The sequence below is a fragment of the Babylonia areolata genome, chromosome 9 (genome assembly GCF_041734735.1).
Source record: "Babylonia areolata isolate BAREFJ2019XMU chromosome 9, ASM4173473v1, whole genome shotgun sequence".
Classification (NCBI taxonomy): Eukaryota; Metazoa; Mollusca; class Gastropoda; order Neogastropoda; family Buccinidae; genus Babylonia; species Babylonia areolata.
The window spans coordinates 6,249,703-6,275,029 of NC_134884.1; the positions used below are offsets into that span (position 1 = coordinate 6,249,703).

Below are 25,327 nucleotides of genomic sequence, written 5' to 3' on the forward strand. Positions count from 1 at the left end.
CTTAGTTTTGTTGTTGTTTTGGGAATTTTTTTGTTTTGTTTTGTTTTTTGTGTGTATTTGTTCTTTTTTCTTCTTTTTTTTTTTTGTTGTTGTTGTTGTTTCTTTTCGTTTTTTGTTGGTTTTTTTCGCTTTTTTTTCTTGTAGACTGGGGTTTTTTGGGGTTTTTTTTAATGTGTGCGTGTGTGTGTGTGTGTGTGTGTGTTTCACATGGGTTTTTTTGTTTGTTTGTTTTTGTAGAATGGTTGTGAATGGTGGAATAAAGGTGTATTTTTTTAATTCTGTTTTGATTTTTTTTCTTTTTTTTTCTTTTTCTTTTTTTTGTGCCTATTTTCACTTCTTTAGCTTTATTCCCTCTTCTTTAGGGCGAGGGCTGGATGTAAAAAAAAAAGCATGTGAACTTGCTTATCTATCACCCTCGATAATAAAGATTTTGTCTTTTGTCTTGTCTTGTCTTGCCCTTACATGGACACCTGTCTTTCTCTCCAGACCGCCACGACCACAAGCCTGACGACGACCATGTGGACCAGATCACGGGCCTGACGTCTTGCACTCGGATGAAGCTGTTTGCCTCCAGCAGCATGGACGGTACCATCCGGATCTGGAACGATAAGAACAGGCTGGTTCGGTGAGAGGACTTCTTCTTTTTCTTCTTCTTCTTCTTTGTTCGTGGGCTGCAGCTTCTTCTTCTGTTGTGCAGCCACAATCAACACATTGATTATTTTGCCACATATTGGGGGGGGGTTTCCGCAAACCAGTTGCTTGGAAAAAAAACAAAAATTGTTCTATGTGGATTGATTTTATACCTGTTTGGAAGACATCTTGCAGGTAAACATTTACTCCAGTCACATTCGCACTCTCCCTCTCCACTGTAATCAAATTCTAGCCCAGATAGTCGGGACAGCAGTTGCCTCCTCTGCTGTTCTGATGGTCATAGTCGGACACGACTGACTATCAATAATAGGATTGGTATTGTTGACTCACTTGTGTAAACAAAGTGAGTCTATGTTTTAACCCGGTGTTCGGTTGTCTGTGTGTGTGTGTGTCTGCGTCTGTGTGTCTGTGTGTCCGTGGTAAACTTTAACATTGACATTTTCTCTGCAAATACTTTGTCAGTTGACACCAAATTAGGCATAAAAATAGGAAAAATTCAGTTCTTTCTAGTCACCTTGTTTAAAACAATATTACACCTCTGGGATGGGCACAAAAAAAAACAAAACAAAAAAAAATGAAGCCTAATTATATGCAAACTGCATTTACTGTTATATTTATATTTTTTGTATTCTCTAAACTTGGCACTTTGATCTGATATTCTGACCCAACAACAAGAGCAGTCATTATTATCATTTTCTGTTCAAACAGGAACTTCTTTTGCTAAGCACGGAAGTTTTATTTATTTTGCAAACATTTTGGTGCAGATAGTAAAAAAGGGAAATTACTCTGTAATTAATGCTAGGGAACTTCATTTGCTTTAAACTGATCTTTCTCATCTTAAACATTACATTCTGAAATTATACTCAATACATAAAAAGCTTGGATTTTTTTTTAAGTGTATCACAAGTGAGTCTTGAAGGCCTTGCCTCTCTTGTTTTTTTTATTGTATTGACAGGGGGAAGATCAGAGGTCTGGGCCTGGAATGACAAGAATTGTCTGATCGGGTGAAATGACAACAAACTCTGGTAGTATTATTCTCTTGGATTGTGTGACAGGGAAACATACATACACACATCCGAGGTTACTGGTTTGTTTGTTTTTTTATTTGTTTTGTTGTTGTTGGGTTTTTTTTTGTTTCCATCAGTGGTGGCAATTCGCTGTCTGGTGATCTTCGACACCAACCAACAGTCCATCTGTTGAAATCCCAGCTAAAACCTCATGTGTTCTGTGAGGTGTTTTCGTGATTTATTTCCTTCTTCACTGACAATTTGAGTTGTTTTCTGTGTGTGTGTGTGTATGTAAGTCTGTGTGTGTGTGTGTGTGTGTGTGTGCGTATGAACGGGCGATTTCCAGCGCATTGATACTAACTTTACTCAGAGAAACGCTCTGTACAAATGAACCATACATTGTTGTTAATCAGCTGCGGGGTACTGTGCAGACTCCTGCGCCTGAACGCCATCCCAAACAGCATCGGGTTCTGCAGTCCTCGCGGGGACCTGCTGGTGGGCATTGGACAGCACCTCTTCCACATCCCTTGGCACAGATGTGAGCAACTGTCTGCTGTGTATGGATCTGGATCTGGATCTGGTAGTGTACGTTGCAGACGCCACTTCTGGCGATATAGACGCGATGGAACTAGGAGGACGCATGCTCCTAGCAGAAAAAATAGTCAAAGAAGACCTAAAGAAAACTGTCTACCCCGGGTTAAGACCATCAAAACCCCTGGTTCAGCCGGAAGGGTCCAGGCCCCACTTCCTGAAGCAAGACCTTAACAAAAAAACAAACAAACAAACAAATGTTTAGTGGTTGCTGGTCACAGGCTCAGGATGGTGATCTGGTCAGTGCTGATGAAAATGCGCTGACTGAGCCTGCAGTGACAGTGGCCTCACTTAGTTGGTTCCACTCCATTCTGTTATGTTATAGATGTATTCACAAATCTGCCCCTTCCTATCTCTGCGGCTGCCTTCACCTCAACACTCCATCTCGCTCACTACGATCGGCTTCGGATCCACTCTGTTTATGCATACCCAGATTCAAACACTCGACTGTTGGCCGCCATTCTTTCTCTGTCTCTGGACCTTGCAGTTGGAATGAACTTCCTCTTTTGCTTCGTTAAGTCTCCACACTCAGCTCTTTCAAGTCTGGCCTTAAAACCCACCTCTTCCCAAAATAGCCTCCCTTCCCTGCCTCTTCCTTGTCTTCGGTTTCTCCAGTTTTAGAGTTATGCATGCGTGTGAATGACTGGTGCGAAAGCGCTTTGATTTGTCTCTGCACAAGATTTAGCACTATATAAATACTATTATTGTTAATATTGTTGTTGTTATGTGTATTATCTTTTATTATTATTATTATTATTGTTGTTGTTGTTATCATTATTATTATTATCATTGTTAGTGTCATTATTATTAATATTATCATCATCATCATCATCATCATCATCATCAATACTTACAAAGCTTCTATCTATAGTCAGAGACCAGACTCCACAAGTCATTTGTACAGCAGGCTGCCCATCTTTATTATTGTTATTATTATTACCATTATTATTATTGTTATCATTATTATTATTATGACTGTTACTGTTATTATTATTGATATTATCATCATCATCACTACTTACAAAGCTTCTATCTATAGTCAGAGGCCAGACTCCACAAGTCATTTGTACAGCAAGCTGCCCATCTTTATTATTGTTATCATTATTATTATCATTGTTGCTGTTATTATTATTGTTATCATTATTATTATCATCATTGTTACTCTTATTATTATTGATATCATCATCATCATCATCATCACTACTTACAAAGCTTCAATCTATAGTCAGAGGCCAGACTCCACAAGTCATTTGTACAGCAGGCTGCCCATCTTTATTATTGTTATCATTATTATTATTATTATTATTATTGTATTATCATTGTTACTGTTATTATTGTTAATATTATCATCATCATCACCATCATCATCATCATCATCATCATCAGTACTTACAAAGCTTCAGTCTATAGTCTACAACTGTGTCAGTCAGACACAGTAACTCAGTGTCAATCAGACACAGTTACTCAGTGTCAATCAGACACAGTAACTCAGTGTTAATCAGACACCGTAACTCAGTGTCAATCAGACACTGTTACTCAGTGTCAATCAGACACAGTTACTCAGTGTCAATCAGACACAGTTACTCAGTGTCGATCAGACACAGTTACTCAGTGTCAATCAGACACAGTAACTCAGTGTCAATCAGACACGGTAACTCAGTGTCAATCAGACACAGTAACTCAGTGTCAATCAGACACGGTAACTCAGTGTCAATCAGACACAGTTACTCAGTGTCAATCAGACACAGTAACTCAGTGTCAATCAGACACGGTAACTCAGTGTTAATCAGACACAGTAACTCAGTGTCAATCAGACACAGTAACTCAGTGTCAATCAGATACAGTTACTCAGTGTCAATCAGACACAGTAACTCAGTGTCAATCAGACACAGTAACTCAGTGTCAGTCAGACACAACAACTCAGTGTTAATTGGACACAGCAACTCAGTGTTAATCAGACACAGTAACTCAGTGTCAATCAATTTCAGTTTCAGTTTCTCAAGGAGGCGTCACCGCGTTCGGACAAATCCATAAACACTACACCACACATCTACAAGGCAGATGCCTAACCAGCAGCATAACCCAACGCGCTTGTCAGGCCTTGAGTGCATGCCTGTATATTTATGTACCTATCAGAGTGGATTTCTTTTTCACGTAATTTTGCCCGAGGTCAACACTTTTGTCGCCATAGGTTCTTTCTCAGCGCGCCAAGTGCGTGCTGCACACGGGGCCTCAGTTTATCATCATCTCATCTGAAAGAGTAGACGCTCAGTTTGATTTTTGGGAGACAGGGCGAAAGCAGGATAGAAACCCCCATCCTAATGGACTCTTAGTATTGGCAGCTGAGCGTCTTAACCATTCTGTCACGTTCCCCCCTAAAGTGTTAACCCTTCTGCCAACGTCCTCGGCAGTGTTGATCAGTAGACACAACAGCAACTCGATGATGATCAGAGACACTGTGACTCATTGTTAACCAGACCTGCCCAAGCCATACCTGCGAAAGATGGTGTCCATGCGCTTCGTGGACCCCGTGTCAGAAGATCCCTTGCCGTACGACGAAGAGCGGCTGGATCACATGGACAAGAACGACGTCAAACGCCTCAAGGGATCGCACGCCTCCTTCAAGTGAGTTTTCCACTTGCTTTCTTCTTCTTCTTCTTCTTCTTCTTCTTCTTTGTCTTGTGCTTCTTCGATGTCTTCTTCTTCTTCTCCCTTCTCCTTCTTCTGTTTTTTCTTCTTCTTCCTCCTCTCCTCCTCCTCCTCCTTCTTCTTCTTCTTCCTCTCTTCCTCCTCCTCATTCTTCTTCCTCTCTTCCTCATTCTTCTCCTCCTCCCTCTTCCTCTCCTCCTTCTCCTTCCTCTCCTCCTCTTCCTCCTCCTTCTTCTTCCTCTCCTCCTCCTTCTTTATTCTTCTCCCCCTCCTCCTTCTTCTTCCTCTCCTCCTTCTTCCTCTCCTCCTCCTCCTTCTTCTTCTCCTCTTCCTTCTTCCTCTCCTCCTCCTCCTTCTCCTGCTGCTCCTCGTCCTCCACTTCTTCAGAAGAGAAGAAGAAGAAGAAGAACTGTTTGTCAGATTCATCCAGGTCTGTTGGTTGTGTTTCAAAGCCTGGGTCTCTGCTTGCTTTGCTTTTTGACTCACTCGTGTAAACAAAGTGAGTCCATGTTTTAACCCGGTGTTCGGTTGTCTCTGTGTGTGTGTGTCTGTGTGTCCGTGGTAAACTTTAACATTGACATTTTCTCTGCAAATACTTTGTCAGTTGACACCAAATTAGGCATAAAAATAAGAAAAAATCAGTTCTTTCCAGTCATCTTGTTTAAAACAATATTGCACCTCTGGGATGGGCACAAAAAAAACAAAAAAAATGAAGCCTAATTATATGCAAACTGCATTTACTGTTATATTTTTTGTATTCTCTAAACTTGGCACTTTGATCTGATATTCTGACCCAACAACAAGAGCAGTCATTATTATCATTTTTTTGTTCAAGCAGGAACTTCTTTTACTAAGCACGGAATTTTTATTTATTTTGCAAACGTTTTTGGTGCAGAAGTAAAAAAAGGGAAATTACTCTGTAATTAATGCTAGGGGACTTAATTTGCTTTAAACTGATCTTTCTCATCTTAAACATTACATTTTGAAATTATACTCAATACATAAAAAGCTTGGATTTTTTTTTTTTTTTTTTAAGTGTATCACAAGTGAGTCTTGAAGGCCTTGCCTCTCTCTTTTTTTTTTTTTTTTTTTTTTTTTTTTTGTTTGTTAATCATTGATTTCAGTTCAAGGTGTTGATTGTCAGTCTGATGACCACAAAAGACAGTTGTCAAGGTTTGATGTCGTACACTGTGTACCTTTGTCAAAATGATCTTACGATGAATCCGAAGCTGAGTCAACCTGGCTGCGGTGGAGTTTTTAGTTCTTGCATCAGCAAAGCATGTTTTCTCACAGTACATGCCAGTTATAAGCAGATACTGTATTGTTTTGGGGTGGTTGTTTTGTGTAGACACACACAGACAGTTGTATTGTTTTGGGGTTGTTGTCTTATTTATTTATTTATTTATTTATTATTTTATTATTATTATCATTACTACTACCCTTTTTTTTTATATCATAATTATTATTTATTTATTTATTTATGTAAGCATATCTATTATTTATTCACTTTTTTTTTCTTTTTTTTCTCAAGGCCTGACTAAGCGCGTTGGGTTACGCTGCTGGTCAGGCATCTGCTTGGCAGATGTGGTGTAGCGTATATGGATTTGTCCGAACGCAGTGACGCCTCCTTGAGCTACTGAAACTGAAACTGTTGTTTTTTGTGTGTTTTTGTTGTTGTTGTTGTTGTTTTCTTGAGTACAGTCTGCGAATGGTTGTGTGTGGGTGGGGTGGAGCAAAAATGTGGGGGAAGGGGTGGGAAGAGTGTGAGACAGAGACAGAGAGGAGGAGAAAGGAAGAGAATTTGTGTGTGTGTGTGTGATAATAATGTGTGTGTGTGTGTGTGTAATTGTGTGTGTGTGTGTGTGTGTGTGTAATTGTGTGTGTGTGTGTGTGTGTGTGTGTAATAATAGTGTGTGTGTGTGTGTGTGTGATTGTGTGTGTGCATGATTGTGTGTGTGTGTGTGTGTGTGTGTGTGTGTGTAATTGTGTGTGTGTGTGTGTATGATTGTGTGTGTGTGTGTGTGTAAGTGTGTGTGTGTGTATGATTGTGTGTGTGTGTGTGTAATTGTGTGTGTGTGTGTGTAAGCGTGTGTGTGTGTGTGTGTGCATGTGAGTGTGTGTGTGTGTGTGTGTGTGATTGTGTGTGTGCATGATTGTGTGTGTGTGTATGATTATGTGTGTGTGTGAGTGTGTGTGAGTTCATTCATGCCCATTTGCATTCACACTTTCTTAATGTTTAAGTGGATGTTGATTGTATTGTATTACTTTTTTTTTTTTTTTTATCTCAACCAGTTTGTGTGAAGTTCAGATGGCTGTCCTTAACTCACTCAGTACGGCCAGTCCTCTCTTCTCCTCTACACAGACCCCTCGGATGTACAAATACAAATACATACCATTCATTCATTCATCATCATCTTTATCTTCTTTTTTTTCACAGGGTAACCCACTTTGAGGATGAGCTGTCTAAGGAAGAAGTGGATGAGGTCATGCGTGAGCGGAGAATCAGAGAGAAGGTGAGACGAGAAAAGCATGGCACAGAGAGAGACAGAGAGAGTGAATGAATTAACGAAGAAAGGAAGGAAGGGAGGAAGGAATAATTCTTATTTTCTGAGGGCAATAGATTAAGTATACGTGCTTTTTTTTTTTCCATCCAAGCCCTTGAAGACAGATAAACAAAATGAAAATGATAACGATAACGATAAAAAGAAGGAAAGGGAAAAGAAGAGAACAAACTAGAGAAATACCAAGAAAAACATATAATGGTTTTGTATTTGTATTTGTATTTCTTTTTATCAGGACAGATTTCTCTGTGTGAAACACGTCGCTACACTACAGCGCCACCCTTTTTTTTTTAAACTTTTTCCTGCATGCGGTTTTATTTGCTTTTCCCATCGAAGTGGATTTTTCTACAGAATTTTGCCAGGAACAATCCTTTTGTTGTCATGGGTTCTTTTACGTGCACTAAGTGCATGCTGCACACGGGACCTCGGTTTATCGTCTCATCCGAATGACTAGCGTCCAGACCACCACTCAAGGTCTAGTGGAGGGAGAGAAAATATCGGCAGCTGAGCCATGATTCGAACCAGCGCGCTCAGACTCTCTCGTTTCCTTGGCGGACGTGTTACCTCTAGGCCATCACTCCACATCTAAGACGAGAAGAAGGAAAGGAGATAGTTACACAGACAGAGACAGACAGATAGGACAGACAAACAGGCAGGCAGAGAGAGTGAAAATGGAGAGAGAGAGAGGACAAAATTCTTTGTTTTCGAGGATAACAGATAAACACTGGTGTGGGTTTTTTGGGTTTTTTTTAAACATCCAGTTCCTGCCCTGAACAGGGTCAACACAACACAATACTGCATAAAGTCACAAGCATAGTAATGAAAGAAGAGAGAGAGAGGCACCCTTACCACTCCCCCGATATTTGTTCAACTTTTTTTTTATGTTTTTTTTTTATTGAGGCCACATATAACTTGTTTTCAAAGGTTTGTATATGCAGTACAAGACCAGTACAAGATTATGGATTTTTTTTTTCCCCCACTGGTGACGGAACCACTTGTACAAAACTAATTGTTACCATTTCAAAGGGGAGTAAGGGAAGTATTTGACCAGTAAAGAGTGAGCTGAATAAAAAAAATAAAACATGCATGACTCCAGGATCCCTTTTTCACAATTTCAGTTTCGTTTTCTCAACAAGGAGGCATCACTGCGTTCGGACGAATCCATATACACTACACCACGTCTCCTAGGCAGATGCCTGACCAGCAGCATAACCCAATACGCTTAGTCAGGCCTTGAGTGCATGCATACATATATTTGTGTACCTATCAGAGTGGATTTCTTCTACCAAATTTTGCCAGAGGACTTCTTCTTCTTCTGCGTTCACTCGTATGCATACAAGTGGGCTTTTACGTGTATGACCGTTTTTACCCCACCATGTAGGCAGCCATACTCCGTTTTCGGGGGTGTGCATGCTGGGTATGTTCTTGTTTCCATAACCCATCGAACACTGACATGGATTACAGGATCTTTAACGTGCGTATTTGATCTTCTGCTTGCATATACACACGAAGGGGGTTCAGGCACTAGCAGGTTTGCACATATGTTGACCTGGGAGATCGTAAAAATCTCCACCCTTTACCCACCAGGCACCGTCACCATGATTCGAACCCGGGACCCTCAGATTGACAGTCCAACGCTTTAACCAGTCGGCTATTGCGCCCGTCTAGTGCGCCAAGTGCGAAAGACTAGACGCTCAGTCTGATTTTCCAGTCAAGCTCGGGAGAAAGGGCGAGAGCAGGGTTTGAACCCAGATCCTCACAGACTGTCTATATTGGCAGCTGAGCGATTTGAGCCCTCACCCTCACGGACTCTCTATATTGGCAGCTGAGCGATTTGAGCCCTCACCCTCACGGACTCTCTATATTGGCAGCTGAGCGATTTGAGCCCTCACCCTCACGGACTCTCTATATTGGCAGCTGAGCGATTTGAGCCCTCACCCTCACGGACTCTCTATATTGGCAGCTGAGCGATTTGAGCCCTCACCCTCGCAGACTCTCTATATTGGCAGCTGAGCAATTTGAGCCCTCACCCTAACATACTCTCTATATTGGCAGCTGAGCGTCTCATACAAAACTCTGCTTCCCGACTCGTCCTCAGAAAGAAAAGATCTGAGCACATCACTCCTCTTTTGCAACATCTCCACTGGCTCCCTGTCTCACGCAGAATAAAGTACAAGATCAGCACTCTATGTTATAAATGTATTCACAAATCAGCCCCTTCCTATCTCTGTGGCTGCCTTCACCTCTACACTCCATCTCACTCACTACGATCAGCTTCGGATCCACTCTGTTTATGCATACCCAGATTCAAACTCTTGACTGTTGGCCACCGTTCTTTCTCTGTCTCTGGACCTTGCAATTGGAATGAACTTCCTCTTTCGCTTCATCAAGTCTCCACACTCAGCTCCTTCAAGTCTGGCCTTAAAACCCACCTCTTCCCAAAATAGCCTCCCTTCCCTGCCTCTTCCTTGTCTTCAGTTTCTCCAGTTTTAGAGTTTTGCATGCGTGTGAATGACTGGTGCGAAAGCGCTTTGATTTGTCTATGCACAAGATTCAGCGCTATATAAATACCATTATTATTATTATTATTATTATCAACCATTCTGCCACCTTCCTCCTTTTTCCACAGGCGTTCAACGACATCGAGATCCGTGAGAACGAGCTGAGCCTGATCCGGGACGGCGGGAAGACCTCGGCCAAGAAACCCAAGATGACAAAGCGAACCCAGCGGGAGGCCATGAGGAACTACATGAAGATGTTCTACAACAAGGAGCGCCTCACGGTAGGTCACTCCGGACGATGGAACGCTATAGCGTTCCTGCCGTAAGGTAGCGTTCCGGACGACAGAATGCTATAGCAGTTTCTAAAATTAAAAATTTTTCCATGTTTTCCTCATAGGGTAGCATAAAAATCGCAGCTACACCGGGCATTGCGAACATGTCGAGGGTCGAATGGAAAGTTTCGTCATGAGATTCCGTAACAACACACTCCACAGCGAGCCAGCGAGTTGAGGACCCCCCATGACAAGCTAATCTGTATATGTATCGAAAATGGCGTCGCAGACAATACAAGTGTAAATTTTTGGAGCCAACTAAAGTTGTTGTACTTTATTTATTAGATGAGCCATGAACACTATCCTATTTCAGTAAAAGGCACGGTTGAAATATACTATTATGGTGATGATGATGATAATTATTTCAGTCATTATTATAATTATTGTTATTACTTTGTCATGTTATTTTTGTTAATGTTATTATCATTGTTTCCATCATTATTATGATTATTATTATCATCCTTGTTGTTGTTGTTAAGGGAAGGGATATCTGTGTGTGTGTGTGTGTGTGTGTGTGTTCTGTGAAATGCATTTTGTTTTAATCTAAGCCTTCTTTACTTCATAGCTTTCATAATCTGTTTCATCTCTGAAGTTGTGCATTTTTTGATTCATATGAACACACTGGATGTTTTCCATAGTCAGAGAGCGGTTGATATGTGTTTGTTTGTTTTTTTAAGTCATGTTTATAGTCAACTGGATGATGTAAGGCGCTTTGAGCAGCATTGGTGCTGGATATCGCGCCATAGAAAAACTATGTGTCGTTGTTATTCTTATCATTATTGTTTATTATTTCCAGGTTCCCCCAGACGACCCCTTTCCTGGGGACACGCTGAAACGCAAACTGGAGGCTGGGGGGGAGGAGACAGGTTGGTTGCTGCACAATGCAATGCAATGCAGTGTAATATAATGCAATGCAATACAATGCGATGCAGTGCAGTGCAGTACAATAACAATAACACAATGTAAAATACAATGCAATGCAGCACAATGCAATGCAATACAATACAACGCAGTGCAATGCAATACAGTGCAATGCAATACAGTGCAATGCAATGCAGTACAATGCACTGCAGTACAATGCAATGCAGTACAATGCAATGCAATACAGTGCAATGCAATGCAGTACAATGCACTGCAGTACAATACAATACAGTGCAATACAGTACAATGCGATACTTTTTTTTTTTTTTTTTGACTTGACAACTTGCGTCGAAATTGAACAAAAAATTATTAATAAACACTTTCGTGATTCAGCAAGCAATCTTTATTTTGGCAATTTTTTTTCACTGTTAAAGACATCTTTACAGTGGAAAAAAACTTATGCATATGATTAGAAGAGATGAGATGTTCAAGAATCAAAATCCATCAAAAACGCAAATCATGAAAAATCATCATTTTGGTCTCTTTTGCACTGCCGTGTCCCCCCCCCCCCCCCCCCCCCCCCCCCTTAACTCACTCAGTACGGCCAGTCCTCTCTTCTCCTCTACTCAGACCCCTCGGATGTCCAGTGGGTTTCTCAATGACCCAACCTTTAGCTTCCGTCGTCAGAATTGTAATATTCTTTGTCAACATTCACGTCTTCAGTATAAGAGCCTTCCGCTTGCAATATTTTGATGATGGTAGTTGGGGTGAAAGGCTGTTAACGTCGTCTCTTTCGCCGTTCGTATGGAAAGAGTTAACACAGAAACTGAACTGAACTGAACTGAACTTTCAGAGGAGGAGTACCGCCCGGAGACCGCCCCAACCACCTTCCTCCAGGAAGTTCTCCGGAACCGAACCCCGGGCAGTGCCGGCCACGGCATGAGCCCCATGGGCTTCGTGCCCAACTCGGTGCTGGTCAAGATCCTCTACCCACCCCCCTCCCCTCCCCCTGACCCCGCCTCCCTCCGGCCGTACCGACCTCCGGAGCTGACCCCCAAACAGCTGTCGGAGATCAGAGCGTTGAAGGTGTGTGTGAGAGGGGGGAGGGGGGGGGGGGGGGGGGGGGGGGGGGGGGGGGGGGGGGGGGGTTGGGGGGGGGGGAGAAAAGGGGTGTGTGTGTGGTGTGTGTGTGTTTGTGGATGTGTGTGTGCTTTTGTGTGTGTGTGTGTGTGCATGCAGGTGTGTGCTTTATATGTGTTTGCATATATGTGTGTGTTGTGTGTGTGTGTGTGTGCGCGTCTGTGTGTGTGTGATTGTGTGCGTGTATATGTGTGCACATGTATGTGTGTATTTGTGTACATGTACATATGTATATGTATGTGTTTTTTTGTGTATGTGCATGCATGTTTTTGTGTGGTGTGTGTGTGTGTGTGTGCACGCACACACATGTGTATGTGCGTAGTAGAAGTAGTGCTTGTTGTAGCTGTAGTTACAGCCATTCAAAGCATCGTCCTGTCAAGCCCCAACAGACGATGCATTATTTCTGTTATCATTATCATTACTAATATTATTATTGTTATTATCATTAATACTCCACTGACATCATTATTATTATCATCATTACTGTTGTATTGTATTGTATTTCTCTTTTTATCACAACAGATTTCTCTGTGTGAAATTCGGGCTGCTCTCCCCAGGGAGAGAGCATCGCTACACTACCACGCCACCCATTTTTTGGTATTTTTTCCTGTGTGCAGATTTATTTCTTTTCCCTATCCAAGTTTTTTTTTCTACAGAATTTTGCTAGGAACAGCCCTTTTTGTTGCCGTGGGTTTTTTTACGTGCGCTAAGTGTATGCTGCACACAGGACCTCGGTTTATCATCTCTAGTCATTCAGATGAGACGTAAACTGAGGTCTCGTGTGCAGCATGCACTTAACGCATGTAAAAGAACCCATGGCAACAAAAGGGTTGCTCCTGGCAAAATTCTGTAGAAAAATCCACTTCAATAAGAAAAACATATAAAACAGCATGCAAGAAAAAATACTATAAAAAAAAAAAGGGTGGCACTGTAGTGTAGCGACATGCTCTCCCTGGGGAGAGAGCAGCCTGAATTTCCCACAGAAAATCTGTTCTGATAAATAAAATAAAAAAAGAAAGAAAATACAAATGCAAAAATACATCGCTTTCCCCAGTCGCGGGAGTCCCTCGGCCCCCGGCGGTCGGTGACGTTTGCGGATCGGGAGGAGTCCTTCGACCTGTCCAAGAGGACCCTGGAGCTGGACCTGGATGAGGAGGAGGAGAAGTCGCTGGAGGCTCAGTCAGCGGCCGCCTCAAGGGAGGCCACCAGCGTCTCCGAGAAAGAGAAATCTTCAGGCAGCGCCAGCGAGTCCGAGGCTGCGGCGGCACCGTCCACACCTGGTGAGATTTTTTTTTTTTTTTTGATTGGTGGGGGGGGGGGGGCGGCCGCAATAGCCGGGTGGTTAAAGCCTTGGACTTTCAATCTGAGGGTCCCAGGTTCGAATCTCGGTAACGGCGCCTGGTGGGTAAAGGGTGGAGATTTTTCCGATCTCCCAGGTCAACATGTGTGTAGACCTGCTAGTGCCTGAACCCCCTTCGTGTGTACATGCTAACAAAAGATCAAATACGCACGTTAAAGATCCTGTAATCCATGTCAGCGTTCGGTGGGTTATGGAAACAAGTACATACCCAGCATGCACACCCCCGAAAGCGGAGTATGGCTGCCTACATGGCGGGGTAAAAACGGTCATACACGTAAAAGCCCACTCGTGTATATACGAGTGAACGTGGGAGTTGCAGCCCACGAACGCAGAAGAAGAAGAGGTGGGTGGGTGGAGGGGGATTGGGTAGGGGTTGTGGACTGAGTATGCACAGTGAGTGTAGTTTGATCAGTGCCTTGTTTGTTCCAAATTACGACTTTTTTTTTTCTTCCTTTCTCCAGTTGGAGACGATTATATACATGTGTGTCTTAGGGAGGATGGTGTGTGTGTTTGTGTGTGTGTGTGGGTAGTGTGTGTGTGTGTGTGTGTGGGTGGCGTGTGTGTTTGTGTGTGTGTGTGTGTGTGTTTGTGCGTGTCTGTGTGAGTGTCTGTGTGTGTGTCTGTGTGTCTCTGTGTGTGTGTGTGGTGAGGGTTCTGGATGATCTGTTGTTACTGTGTGCGGGTGTGGGTGTGCAGAGAGAGAAGGGCGGGGGGTGGGGGGGTGGGGGGGGAGAGAGATTACAGAGGCCGCCATATAAATTAGCTACATCAATCAGGCGGTAACCACTCAACTCTCAAGATCACACACACAAAAAATTCGCACACAAGATCACCAAGATAATCCTTTAAAAGGAGATGCTTGGTGTGGTGGTGGTGGTACACCGCCATCAAACCCTAGAAAGTACTCACCTCACTCAGTCAACCTCCAGGCGTCGGCAAGATGGGCGCGAAATCCGCCACCCCTCCGGCACCCGCCACCAGTCCCCAGACCCTCCCCTCCACTGCTTCCCGGCCTCAGCGTAAGAAGAAGAAGAAGGCGATCAAGGAGGAGGAGGACGACGACGACGACGACGACGACGATGCCTTCTGGGGCGGGCCGTCCAAGTCCCAGGAGAAGTCCAGCCTGATGAACAAGTTCAAGGACATCATGGACAAGCCCCCGTCACCCAAGGTGAGCGCTTTGTGGCTGGTCGGTAAAGCACAGTTCCAGTTCCGGTTTCAGTTTCTCAAGGAGGCGTCGCTGACACCACTTTCGCTTGGCAGATATGCCTGACAGCAGCATAACCTTGTCAGGCCTTGTGTGTATTTGTTTTGTACTTGTATTTCATTTTATCACAACAGATTTCTCTGTGTGAAATTCGGGCTGCTCTCCCCAGGGAGAGCGCGTAGCTACACTACAGCGCCACCCATTTTTTTTGTATTTTTTTTTCCTGCGTTCACTTTCATTTGTTTTTCCTATCGAAGTGGATTTTTGTACAGAATTTTGCCAGGAACAACCCTTTTGTTGCCGTGGGTTCTTTCACATGCGCAAATATCGGCGGCTGAGCCGTGATTCGAACCAGCGCGCTCAGATTCTCTCGATTCCTAGGCGGACACGTTACCTCTAGGCCATCACTCCATGTGTATGTGTTCGTGCATAAAATAATGTAATGCTGTGCAATGCTATGCAACGTCAATGCAGCACAGCACAGCACAATACGATACAATACAATGCAACGCAAAGCAAAGCAAAGCAAAGCAATGCAATGCAATACAATACAATATAATGCAATGCAATACAGTACAATACAATGCAACGCAACGCAATCGAATACAATATAATTCATTGCAGTGCAATGCAATACAATGTAGTGTCAGTTTCAAGGAGCTGACCCATATGCTCTACACTACAAAGCAACACTACAATACTATACTACAACTGCAAGACAACACAATACAACACAACACAACACAACACAACACAACACAGTTCAATACAATACAGCACAATACTACAACTGCAAGACAACACAATACAACACAACACAACACAACACAACACAATACAATACAGCACAATACTACAACTGCAAGACAACACAATATAATACAATACAGTACAACACAGTACTACAACTGCAACACAATACAATACAACACAATACAACACAGCATGATACGACATCATACAATACAATACAATACATCACAACACAACACAATAAGATTTGATATGACACGACGTGATACAATACAGTATAACACATAACACGATACAATACAATACAATACAACGCAACACAACACAACACAACACAATACAATTTTTGTCACAACAGATTTCTCTGTGTGAAATTCGGGCTGCTCTCCCCAGTGAGAGCGTGTCGCTACACAACAGCGCCACCCATTAAAAAAATTTTTTTCCTGCTTGCAGTTTTATTTGTCTTTCCTTTTGAAGTGGATTTTTTCTACAGAATTTTGCCAGGAACAACCCTTTTGTTGCCGTGGGTTCTTATATGTGCACTAAGTGCATGCTGCACACGGGACCTCAGTTTATTGTCTCATTCGAATGACTTGCGTCCAGACCACTAATCAAGGTCCAGTGGAGGGGGAGAAAATATCGGTTGCTGAGCCGTGATTCGAACCAGCACGCTCAGATTCTCTCGCTTCCGAGGCGGACGCGCTACCTCCAGGCCATCACACAACACACAATACAAAAAAAATACACTTTTTTTTTCCTCCCTTCTTCTTCTCGCAGCCAGAGGAAGAGAAAGAGCCGTCGGCAGCAGCGGAAGGCACCGAGGAGAAGCCAGCGGAGGAGAAGCCGAAGCCGGCGCTTCCGGTCATCCAGCAGCCGCTCAAGCCCATCAAGAAGCTGGTCAGCCGCCCGCGCCAGAAGCTGCCCACCCCGCCGCCCCCCAAGTCCCCCACCCCGCCCCCGCCCCCCACTCCCTTGCCGGACTTCATCACGCAGTTCGTGGGCACCGAGTGGTTCGAGAAGTACTTCCCCAACTGCAACGAGACAGTGAGTGTTCAGGGAGGGGGGGGGGGCTTGGGGGGGAGCGGGTTGGGGGGGGGGTAGTGGTTGTGTGTGTTGTGGGAGTAGTGTGTGTGTGTGTGTGTTTGTGTGTGTGTGTTTGATTATTGCTGTTGTTTTTTTCTTTAAGCTTTTTTTTTTTTCTTCTTTTTTTTCCATAATCTTTTTAAGTCTGTTTGACCTCCCAACCCAACCCCTACTCCCAATCACTTCTACTCTCTCTCTCTCTGTGTCTCTCTGTCTGTTTCTCTGTCTCTGTCTCTGTCTCTCTCTCTGTCTCTCTCACTCTCTCTCTCTCATTCTCACTCTCTCTCCCTCTCTCTCTCCCTCTCTCTCTCTCTTTCTCCCTCTCTCTCTCTCACTCTCCCTCTCTCTCTCTCTCCCTCTCTCTCTCTCTGTGTCTCTCTCTCCACCTGTGTGCTTCCCTCTGTTCTACTTTACGTTGAACTGCACGATAGTGTAGTGTGTTGCGATGCGTTACAGTGTGTTATTATTGAGTTTGAGTGTGTTGTGTCGTGTTGTGGTGTAATGCCTTATTGTTTGATGGTCACTTATGTATGTATGTATGTATGAATGTATGTATGCACGTATGATTTTTTTTTTCCTTTTTATAAAAAAAAAAAAATCTTTATTTCATTACTCTGTAATGAAGTATGCTGCCATGTATTACAGTGCGCTCTATTGTACTGTACTGTATTTCATTGTATTCTGGTGTATCCTATACACTTAGATGGTAGTGAATGATATTATATATCATTTTCATTTCTCCTTCTTCTTTGTCATTTTGTTTTATCCATTTTCTTTTTTGTTTATTCTTCTTTTGTTCTTCTTTCTTCATGCATGACCCTTTATTTTTAGCCTGACTTGTGACCGCCCACATAAAAATGAGTCATATGGTGCGTTTACACATTAGAGAAACAGGCGCAGGGAATGTAGAATAATCAGAGGTTTGAAGTTTTTGTTGGAATCTGATTCTGTGCTCACTTTCTTGAAAAGATAGATTTTTTTTTTTTTTTTTTTTTTTTTTTGGTTATGTTTAATACCATAAAGTTTCGGTCTTTAAGCCGCGACTTTTTACCCCAGCTTTGACCTCTGTGGCTTACACAATGGTGCGGCTTATTTGCAGATTTTAATGATCCCTGGAGTGTCACGTTCTTGTCTGTTCTTAGCTGCCCTTCAACTCACCAAAATCATGATTTCTGTCCATGAATTTTTGGATGAGCTTCATGATAGCGTGCTAACTGTTAACGTTTTATAAATCAAATCTCCACACATTAAAGCCTTCAGATCAGCATTCAGTTCTACTCTGCTCAAACGTACACCCTCATCATGCCGAAAACGGGACATAATGCCTATGATGCAGCCTTCAAATTGAAGCGCCACCCTTTTTTTTTTTTCTTTTTTTCCTGCGTGCAGTTTTATTTGTTTTTCCTATCCAAGTGGATTTTTTTTAACAGAATTTTGCCAGGAACAACCCTTTTGTTGCTGTGGGTTCGTTTACATGCACTAAGTGCATGCTGCACACAGGACCTCGGTTTATCGTCTCATCCGAATGACTAGCGTCCAGACCACCACTCAAGGTCTAGTGGAGGGGGAGAAAATATCGGCGGCTGAGCCGTGATTCGAACCAGCGCGCTCAGATTCTCTCGCTTTCCTAGGCGGACGCGTTACCTCTAAGCCATCACTCCAATATTGTCTTGTTCGAATGACTACTCGCTCAGTTTGATTTTCCAGTCAAACTTGGGAGAAAGGGCGAGAACAAGATTCAAACCCAGACCCCCCTGGACACTGTGTTCGCAGATAAGCGTCTTAACCATTCTGCCACCTTCCTCCAGGAAACAGGGAACAGGAAATGTGGCATGAAGCGATTGGTGTGGAATTTCTGGTGAAGGTGACGCGAGTCTCATTTTGTTGTGAAGGGTCACATTTTTTTTTCTCTTCGTGGTGTCATGCAAACTGTATGAACAGCACAAGAGCGGCTGCCTCTTTGACTCTGTAGTGTTGTAGAGATGTGCAATAATAATGTCATTAATTTTTTTTATCATTTCTGTTATCTCATATCATTCTTACCCTTACCTTTCTTTTCCTTCTTCAACATTGTCCGGGGTTTTGTTTTTTTGTTTTTTGTTGCAAATCTTTGTTGCATATTTATGATAATATTTTCACCCAAAGTTTATGCACGCTGTTTAATGAGAAAATTGATATCAATCATCATTGTTATCATCATTATTATCATCATCAACATTGTCATCATCTACATCATCATCATCATCATTATCATCATCATCATCATGAGCTGTGTTGCAGCCACTTCTGTCTTGTTGTTATAATGTTGTGGTTTGTTTTGTGTGAATACATGAAGTCGGAGAACTGGGTAAGTGAATTTGCTCGATCTTTCGTGTGACTGGAACCTAGATCTTACTGCTTGTTCAGCGTATATCGTTTGACACTGGTTGCGCCATCCTGAGTGTGGTCTTGACGTATGTATAAATCAAAACTGATGATGTTGAAAATGGTAACATTTGGTTCAATTCACAAGACTTACTTTCCGGTGAAGGATATAACGAGTGATAAGCACAGATCATTGAAGTAGAATACGCCGTCCTGATTGCTGTTTGACATACGTGTGCGTTCAAACTGATGATGTTGAAAATGTTAACGCTGTGTCTCAAGGAGGCTAACTTACAGATGAAGGATATAATGACTGACATCAATCATTGAAATTAGGGAATGTTAGGCTGATAATTACAATGGTATCCAATGGTAGAATATGTAGGGTTGATAATTACAATGGTATCCAATGGTAGAATATGTTGGGTTGATAATCACAATGGTATCCAGCGGTTTCCCATCACGTATTTGGGTTGCTCCATCGTTCTGTCATTGCTACAGCAACAAACTGAAACTGTGTTGTAGTTTTTAATGGTGGCCAAAGATACACCGTCAGCTGAATGACTGGTGACCCAAACTGCTCAGATTATTACTCACAAGATCAGTCACTCAAATACAGGAATGAGTCATTCAGATGAAACAATAAATTCAAGTCCCATATCATGCAGCATGGTCTTATCACACATAAAAGAATCGACAGCAACAAAAGGGTTGCTCTTGGCAAAATTTAGTAGAAAAATCCACACAAGTACACCTGCAGACAGAAAAGAAAGATGTACATGTGGAGTGATGGCCTGGAGGTAACGCGTCCGCTTAGGAAGTGAGAGAATGTGAGCATGCTGGTTCGAATCACGGCTCAGCCGCCGATATTTTCTCCCCTTCCACTAGACCTTGAGTGGTGGTCTGGATGCTGGTCATTCGGATGAGACGATAAACCGAGGTCCCGCGTGCAGCATGCACTCAGTGCATGTAAAAGAACCCACGGCAACAAAAGAGTTGTTCCTGGCAAAATTCTGTAGAAAAATCCACTTCAATAAGAAAAACAAATAAAACTGCACTTAGGGGAGAAAAAAAAGGGGGGGGGTGTGGGGGGGGGGGGGCACTGTAGTGTAGGGACACACTCTCCTTAGGGAGAGCAGCCCAGATTTCACACAGAGAAATCCCCAGTGACAGTTCAGTTCGGTTCAGTTACTCAAGTAGGCTGTGACAGCCTTCGGACAAATCCATAGACGCTACACCACATCTGCGAAGCAGATGCCTGACCAGCAGCATAACCCAACGCGTTTGTCATGCCTCGAGGACAGGTTGACGAAGAGAAATACAGCACTAATCAACACCACTAAAGTATGAAAAAAAATAAATGGAAAAAAAAAGTCCCAGCTTTGCCACGTATGTGTGATGTCAGGAAAAAAAATCTGATGCGTTAAATTTGTGACATGAACAGGATGAAGAGTATAAAAAAATAAAATAAAATAAAATAATAAAAAACAGGATGAAGAGCGTGAACACTGAAGCCAGTGGTGGAATACAACAGGTGATTAAGAGAATAGCAAGACTGGAGGCCTGTGTATAGGAAGGGGGATTGAGGTGGTCACAGAATAATTAAGCTGAATTTTATTTTATCGAGGGAAGTGCAGTTAAGTTAGGATGTGTAAGGATAGAGCAGGGAAACAGCCCTGATTGTTTTCAACACGTCGTGTGTACGTACCTTCTGCATTATGAAAACTGAAACATGCTGAATGTACATTATATTCGTTGCTGGATTAAGCTAGTCAACAAAATGTATAGTATGTATGACATTTGTGCCCTACATCAGAACATCAGGGGAGGCAACTGCCGTCCATGCTGTCTGGGCTATAATTAGATTATAGTGGAGAGTGTCTTGCCCAAGTTATGTCCCCACTCTGTCAGCCAAGAGGGTTTTAGGACAGTCAGCATTGGGATGTTTCCCCAAGTCCAACTAGCCCCCCGAGGCGGCAGCACTAAGCCCCTGTGCAATCTTGCCTCTTATTTTGAGAGTCATCATCCTTCACGAAAGACTAATCTGTAAATTAATTCCCCTTGCAGTGGAGAAACCAATAGGTTATACAGCTCTCACTTTGCTGTTGGTCCATCTGTAAGCTTACAAGATGAGTATATATTTATATATGGTTTAAAAGTTTAGATTTAAGAAACACGGTGAAATTCAGTATTCAGTAATATACAGTCTTGAAAGAAGAACAAAAAAAAAAAAAACAAAAAAACTTAAGCAACAACAAGAGGCCTGAACATATATCATGCTCTTTTCATTTAATACATATGGTCATTAAAAAGATGGATGTATATATTTTCCCTTCCCCCCCACTGCAAAAGGGAGGCGGCGATTCAGAAATGGTATGTAATTCCCACGGTGTTGGTGGCATGCCAGTCCGCTAGCATGACGTGTTGTTGGTTGTTGTTGTTGTTGCTGTTTTAGTATGTGTGAGCTGTAGAACCTGTGTATATCAGTTAGAAAGCTTTTTTTTATGGATTTGGATTCAAGATTTTTTTTTTCTTTTGCTTGTTTGTTTGGATAATTTCCTATTTTAGCATCCTAAATTCTGGGACCGATTTAAACAACAATGTTCATGTGTTTTCGCTATGCAGGCAATGTGAGAAATGATATTTTGTGTGTGATCCAACATTCTGATTAAGAGTTACGCTTAAAACGACGCAAAAGGCTTGATCCGTATCAGGAACACAAGCCAACACTTGTTGACTCAAGCCACCATGATCAACGTTTGCAAGGTTCTGAATGGCAAAAGCAGAGAAGCGCAGCTCTCTGGTTGACACAAACTGAATGGACGTGTCATCGCAAACACATTTTTGGACCTGGCAAGTTGATCACACATTTGTGTAGAGTATAAATCTGTATCAAAATTAAGCCCTGAAAACCACTGAAAATGGGTTACTACATCTGCGAAAGTTTATATCACTTCATCTGTGCATAAAAATTGCTGTTGAAATAGATCCCCAAATTTAGGATACTAAAATGGGAAAATACTGTATGTGTGCATGTATTTGTGCGTGTGTGTGTGTGTGTGTGTGTGAATTAGAGAAGCTTTTTGTGTGTATTGGGAAAACGTAGGGGTTGCATGAAGGGAAAGAGTGATTACGGGTGAAATTTTGGGGTTTTCTTTTGTGTCCGCATTAATTCAGATAGGTTTGACGGGCGCAATAGCCGAGTGGTTTAAGCGTTGGACTGTTCAATCTGAGGGTCCCGGGTTCGAATCACAGTGACGGCGCCTGGTGGGTAAAGGGTGGAGATTTTTCCGATCTCCCAGGTCAACATATGTGCAGACCTGCCAGTGCCTGAACCTCCTTCATGTGTATACGCACACAGAAGATCAAATACACACGTTAAAGATCCTGTAACCTATGTCAGTGTTCGATGGGTTATGGAGACACGAAAATACCCAGCATGCATGAACCACGACAGGTCTTGAAAACTATTTTTGACTCACTTGTGTAAACAAAGTGAGTCTATGTTTTAACCCGGTGTTCGGTTGTCTCTGTGTGTGTGTGTGTGTCTGTGTGTTCGTTGTAAACTTTAACATTGACATTTTCTCTGCAAATAAATTGTCAGTTGACACCAAATTAGGCATAAAAATAGGAAAACATTCAGTTCTTTCCAGTCATCTTGTTTAAAACAATATTGCACCTCTGGGATGGGCACAAAAAAATAAAAAATGAAGCCTAATTATAATAATATGCAAACTGCATTTACTGTTATATTTATATTTTTTGTATTCTCTAAACTTGGCACTTTGATCTGATATTCTGACCCAACAACAAGAGCAGTCATTATTATCATTTTTTGTTCAAACAGGAACTTCTTTTGCTAAGCATGGAAGTTTTATTTATTTTGCAAACGTTTTGGTGCAGATAGTAAAAAAGGGAAATTACTCTGTAATTAATGCTAGGGGACTTAATTTGCTTTAAACTGATCTTTCTCATCTTAAACATTACATTTTGAAATTATACTCAATATATAAAAAGCTTGGATTTTTTTTTAAAGTGTATCACAAGTGAGTCTTGAAGGCCTTGCCTCTCTTGTTATTGTTACTTTCCCCCCACCCCACCCACCTTCTCTTTCTGTCTGGCTATCAGTTTTTTTCTTCCTCTTCTTCTTTCTTTCTTTCTTTCTTTTATTTGCAGTTTGTTTTCTTTTCAGAATGGTTTAATTTAGATTGGATTATGTTTCTTGGTGTCTGAAAATTGGGGGCTTGAGTTCAGTTCCTAGTGATGTACAGAAATTCATTCATTTTGTTGTTGGTTGTTTGTTTGTGTGTGTGTGTGTCTGAGTACAGTTATTAGACAGGTTTTGACTATATTTAACTTTTTTTTCAGGTTTGTGATGATGATATCTCTGTTACTACTACTACTGCTACTACCACTACTACTACTACTTCTACTACTAATCTGATGATAATTATAAAACACTATTGCTTGCCATTGATTTGAATCAAGGTCCTATACATTCACTTTATCACACACGCACGCACGCACGCACACACACACACACACACACACACACACACACACACACACACACACACACACACACACACAGCTACATCGCTACAGATCTGGACTCAAGACTGGTTAAGCTGAATGAGTTAAAAGAAAGTTAAGAAAATAAATATGTACACTAAGATATAACACACACACACACACACACGCACGCACGCACGCACGCACGCACGCACGCACACACACACACACACACACACACACACACACACACACACACACACACACTCACTCAGCGGGTAACAAATTTCCATTTTGACGGCAGCAGCAACAACAGCGCCAAAGAGTGTCTGCTTTGTAGTACACTGCATGGTTTCAAGATTGCGCAAAGTGTGGACAGTTAACAACAAACTTTGTTGGAGGATAGCTCTGCAAAGAAGCTGCCACCACTGATGCGGTGGTTGTTTTTGTGACTTAATTCCTAGTTATGCAGATGCTGGAACAAGTATCCATTTTTGAGTGATGCTTTCGAAATTTCTGTTTGTGGTGACTACGTATCCATGTATCAATTTACGTCATAACTTGAGACTAATGAATATGTATGTGTTTTGATTTTTGTAGTTATGCGGACGCTGAAACAGTTTGGGGCATTGCATGCTTTTCTGTTTGCTGTGGATATGTACGGATATCATGATGATTACTAATCAATATGTATGTGTGTGCGCGTGTGTGTGTCTGTGTCTGAAAGAGAGAGAGAGAGAATGTGTGCAAATGTGCATGTGTCTGTGCACGTACAAGTGAGTGTTGTCTTGTTTGATCCTATTCTAGACAGAGTATATTTATCAAGATTAAATTATTTTTGTTTTCCTATTTCTATAAATATGATAAAAGAGTTTCATATGATCTCAGGCTCATGAACAATCATTTTTTTAAAGTAGTTGGTTATCATAATTATGTCTTCAGCATTTTCTCTCCTTATCTGCTAAGTGAGGACAACTTTGCCATTTTTCATGCATGAAGACATGTCACCACTTTCCATTCACGGCACATAAAAGTTGGATTGGAAATGTCACAAATGTCGGCAGATGCGAATGTGCTGTGTTGAAACTTTTATCGTGTGGTGATGTGCTTTTCGTAGGTAGAAGTCCAGACAATTGTTTTAAAACTTGAACAATGTGGTATACTTCTTCACAAGGGTTGAACATTTTTCTTCTTCTTTTTTTTTTTTTTTTTTCAAAATATATTTTCTTTAGTTGATGTTTTGGGAAAACAAATGTCGTCTGTTCCTGTTTGTAACTTTTTTTTTTTTTGTCTTTTGTCATGAATACATGTTGTTGGGGTTGTTGTTTTTTTTTTGTTTTCTTGTATCGGCTTTGAACCAGTAGGTAAACAGAGTCATGCTCCTGTCTCTGTCTCTGTCTCTGTGGCTGTCTGTCTGTCTGTCTGTCTCTCTCTCTACTGCAAGGTCAGATAGGTTTAACAAATTTTCTTGTGCAGCCAGTGTTGGAATATGTTGACAAAAGCGTTTTTGTAAAGCACCTAGAGCAGATTTCTGGATAGTGTGCTATATAAGTATCCATTATTATTATTATTATTATTATTATTATTATGTTGCATGGTGCATTGGTAGATGAATGAACGGAGTTATTCTGCGTTGGGTAGCCTGTTGGTTACTACCATTTTTCTTCAAAGGAGGAACTTTGTTTTGTTTCATGATTTGCTTTTAAGCATGTTCATTTGTTTATCATAACGGTTTGTTACACAATGAAAGTATGT

General features: G+C 41.9%; 1 protein-coding gene across 1 annotated transcript in view; it reads left to right on the forward strand.

Annotated features, from left to right (window-relative positions):
* Positions 1-25,327, forward strand: part of LOC143285935 (uncharacterized) — a 74,046-nt gene that overhangs the window by 36,125 nt on the left and 12,594 nt on the right. Inside the window, exons 15-24 of the mRNA XM_076593388.1 lie at positions 487-625; positions 2,090-2,196; positions 4,727-4,874; positions 7,336-7,411; positions 10,089-10,241; positions 11,089-11,158; positions 12,007-12,239; positions 13,348-13,573; positions 14,583-14,920; positions 16,292-16,657. Coding sequence (XP_076449503.1) covers positions 487-625; positions 2,090-2,196; positions 4,727-4,874; positions 7,336-7,411; positions 10,089-10,241; positions 11,089-11,158; positions 12,007-12,239; positions 13,348-13,573; positions 14,583-14,920; positions 16,292-16,657 — 1,856 coding nt within the window. The remainder of the gene's footprint in view (positions 1-486; positions 626-2,089; positions 2,197-4,726; positions 4,875-7,335; positions 7,412-10,088; positions 10,242-11,088; positions 11,159-12,006; positions 12,240-13,347; positions 13,574-14,582; positions 14,921-16,291; positions 16,658-25,327) is intronic.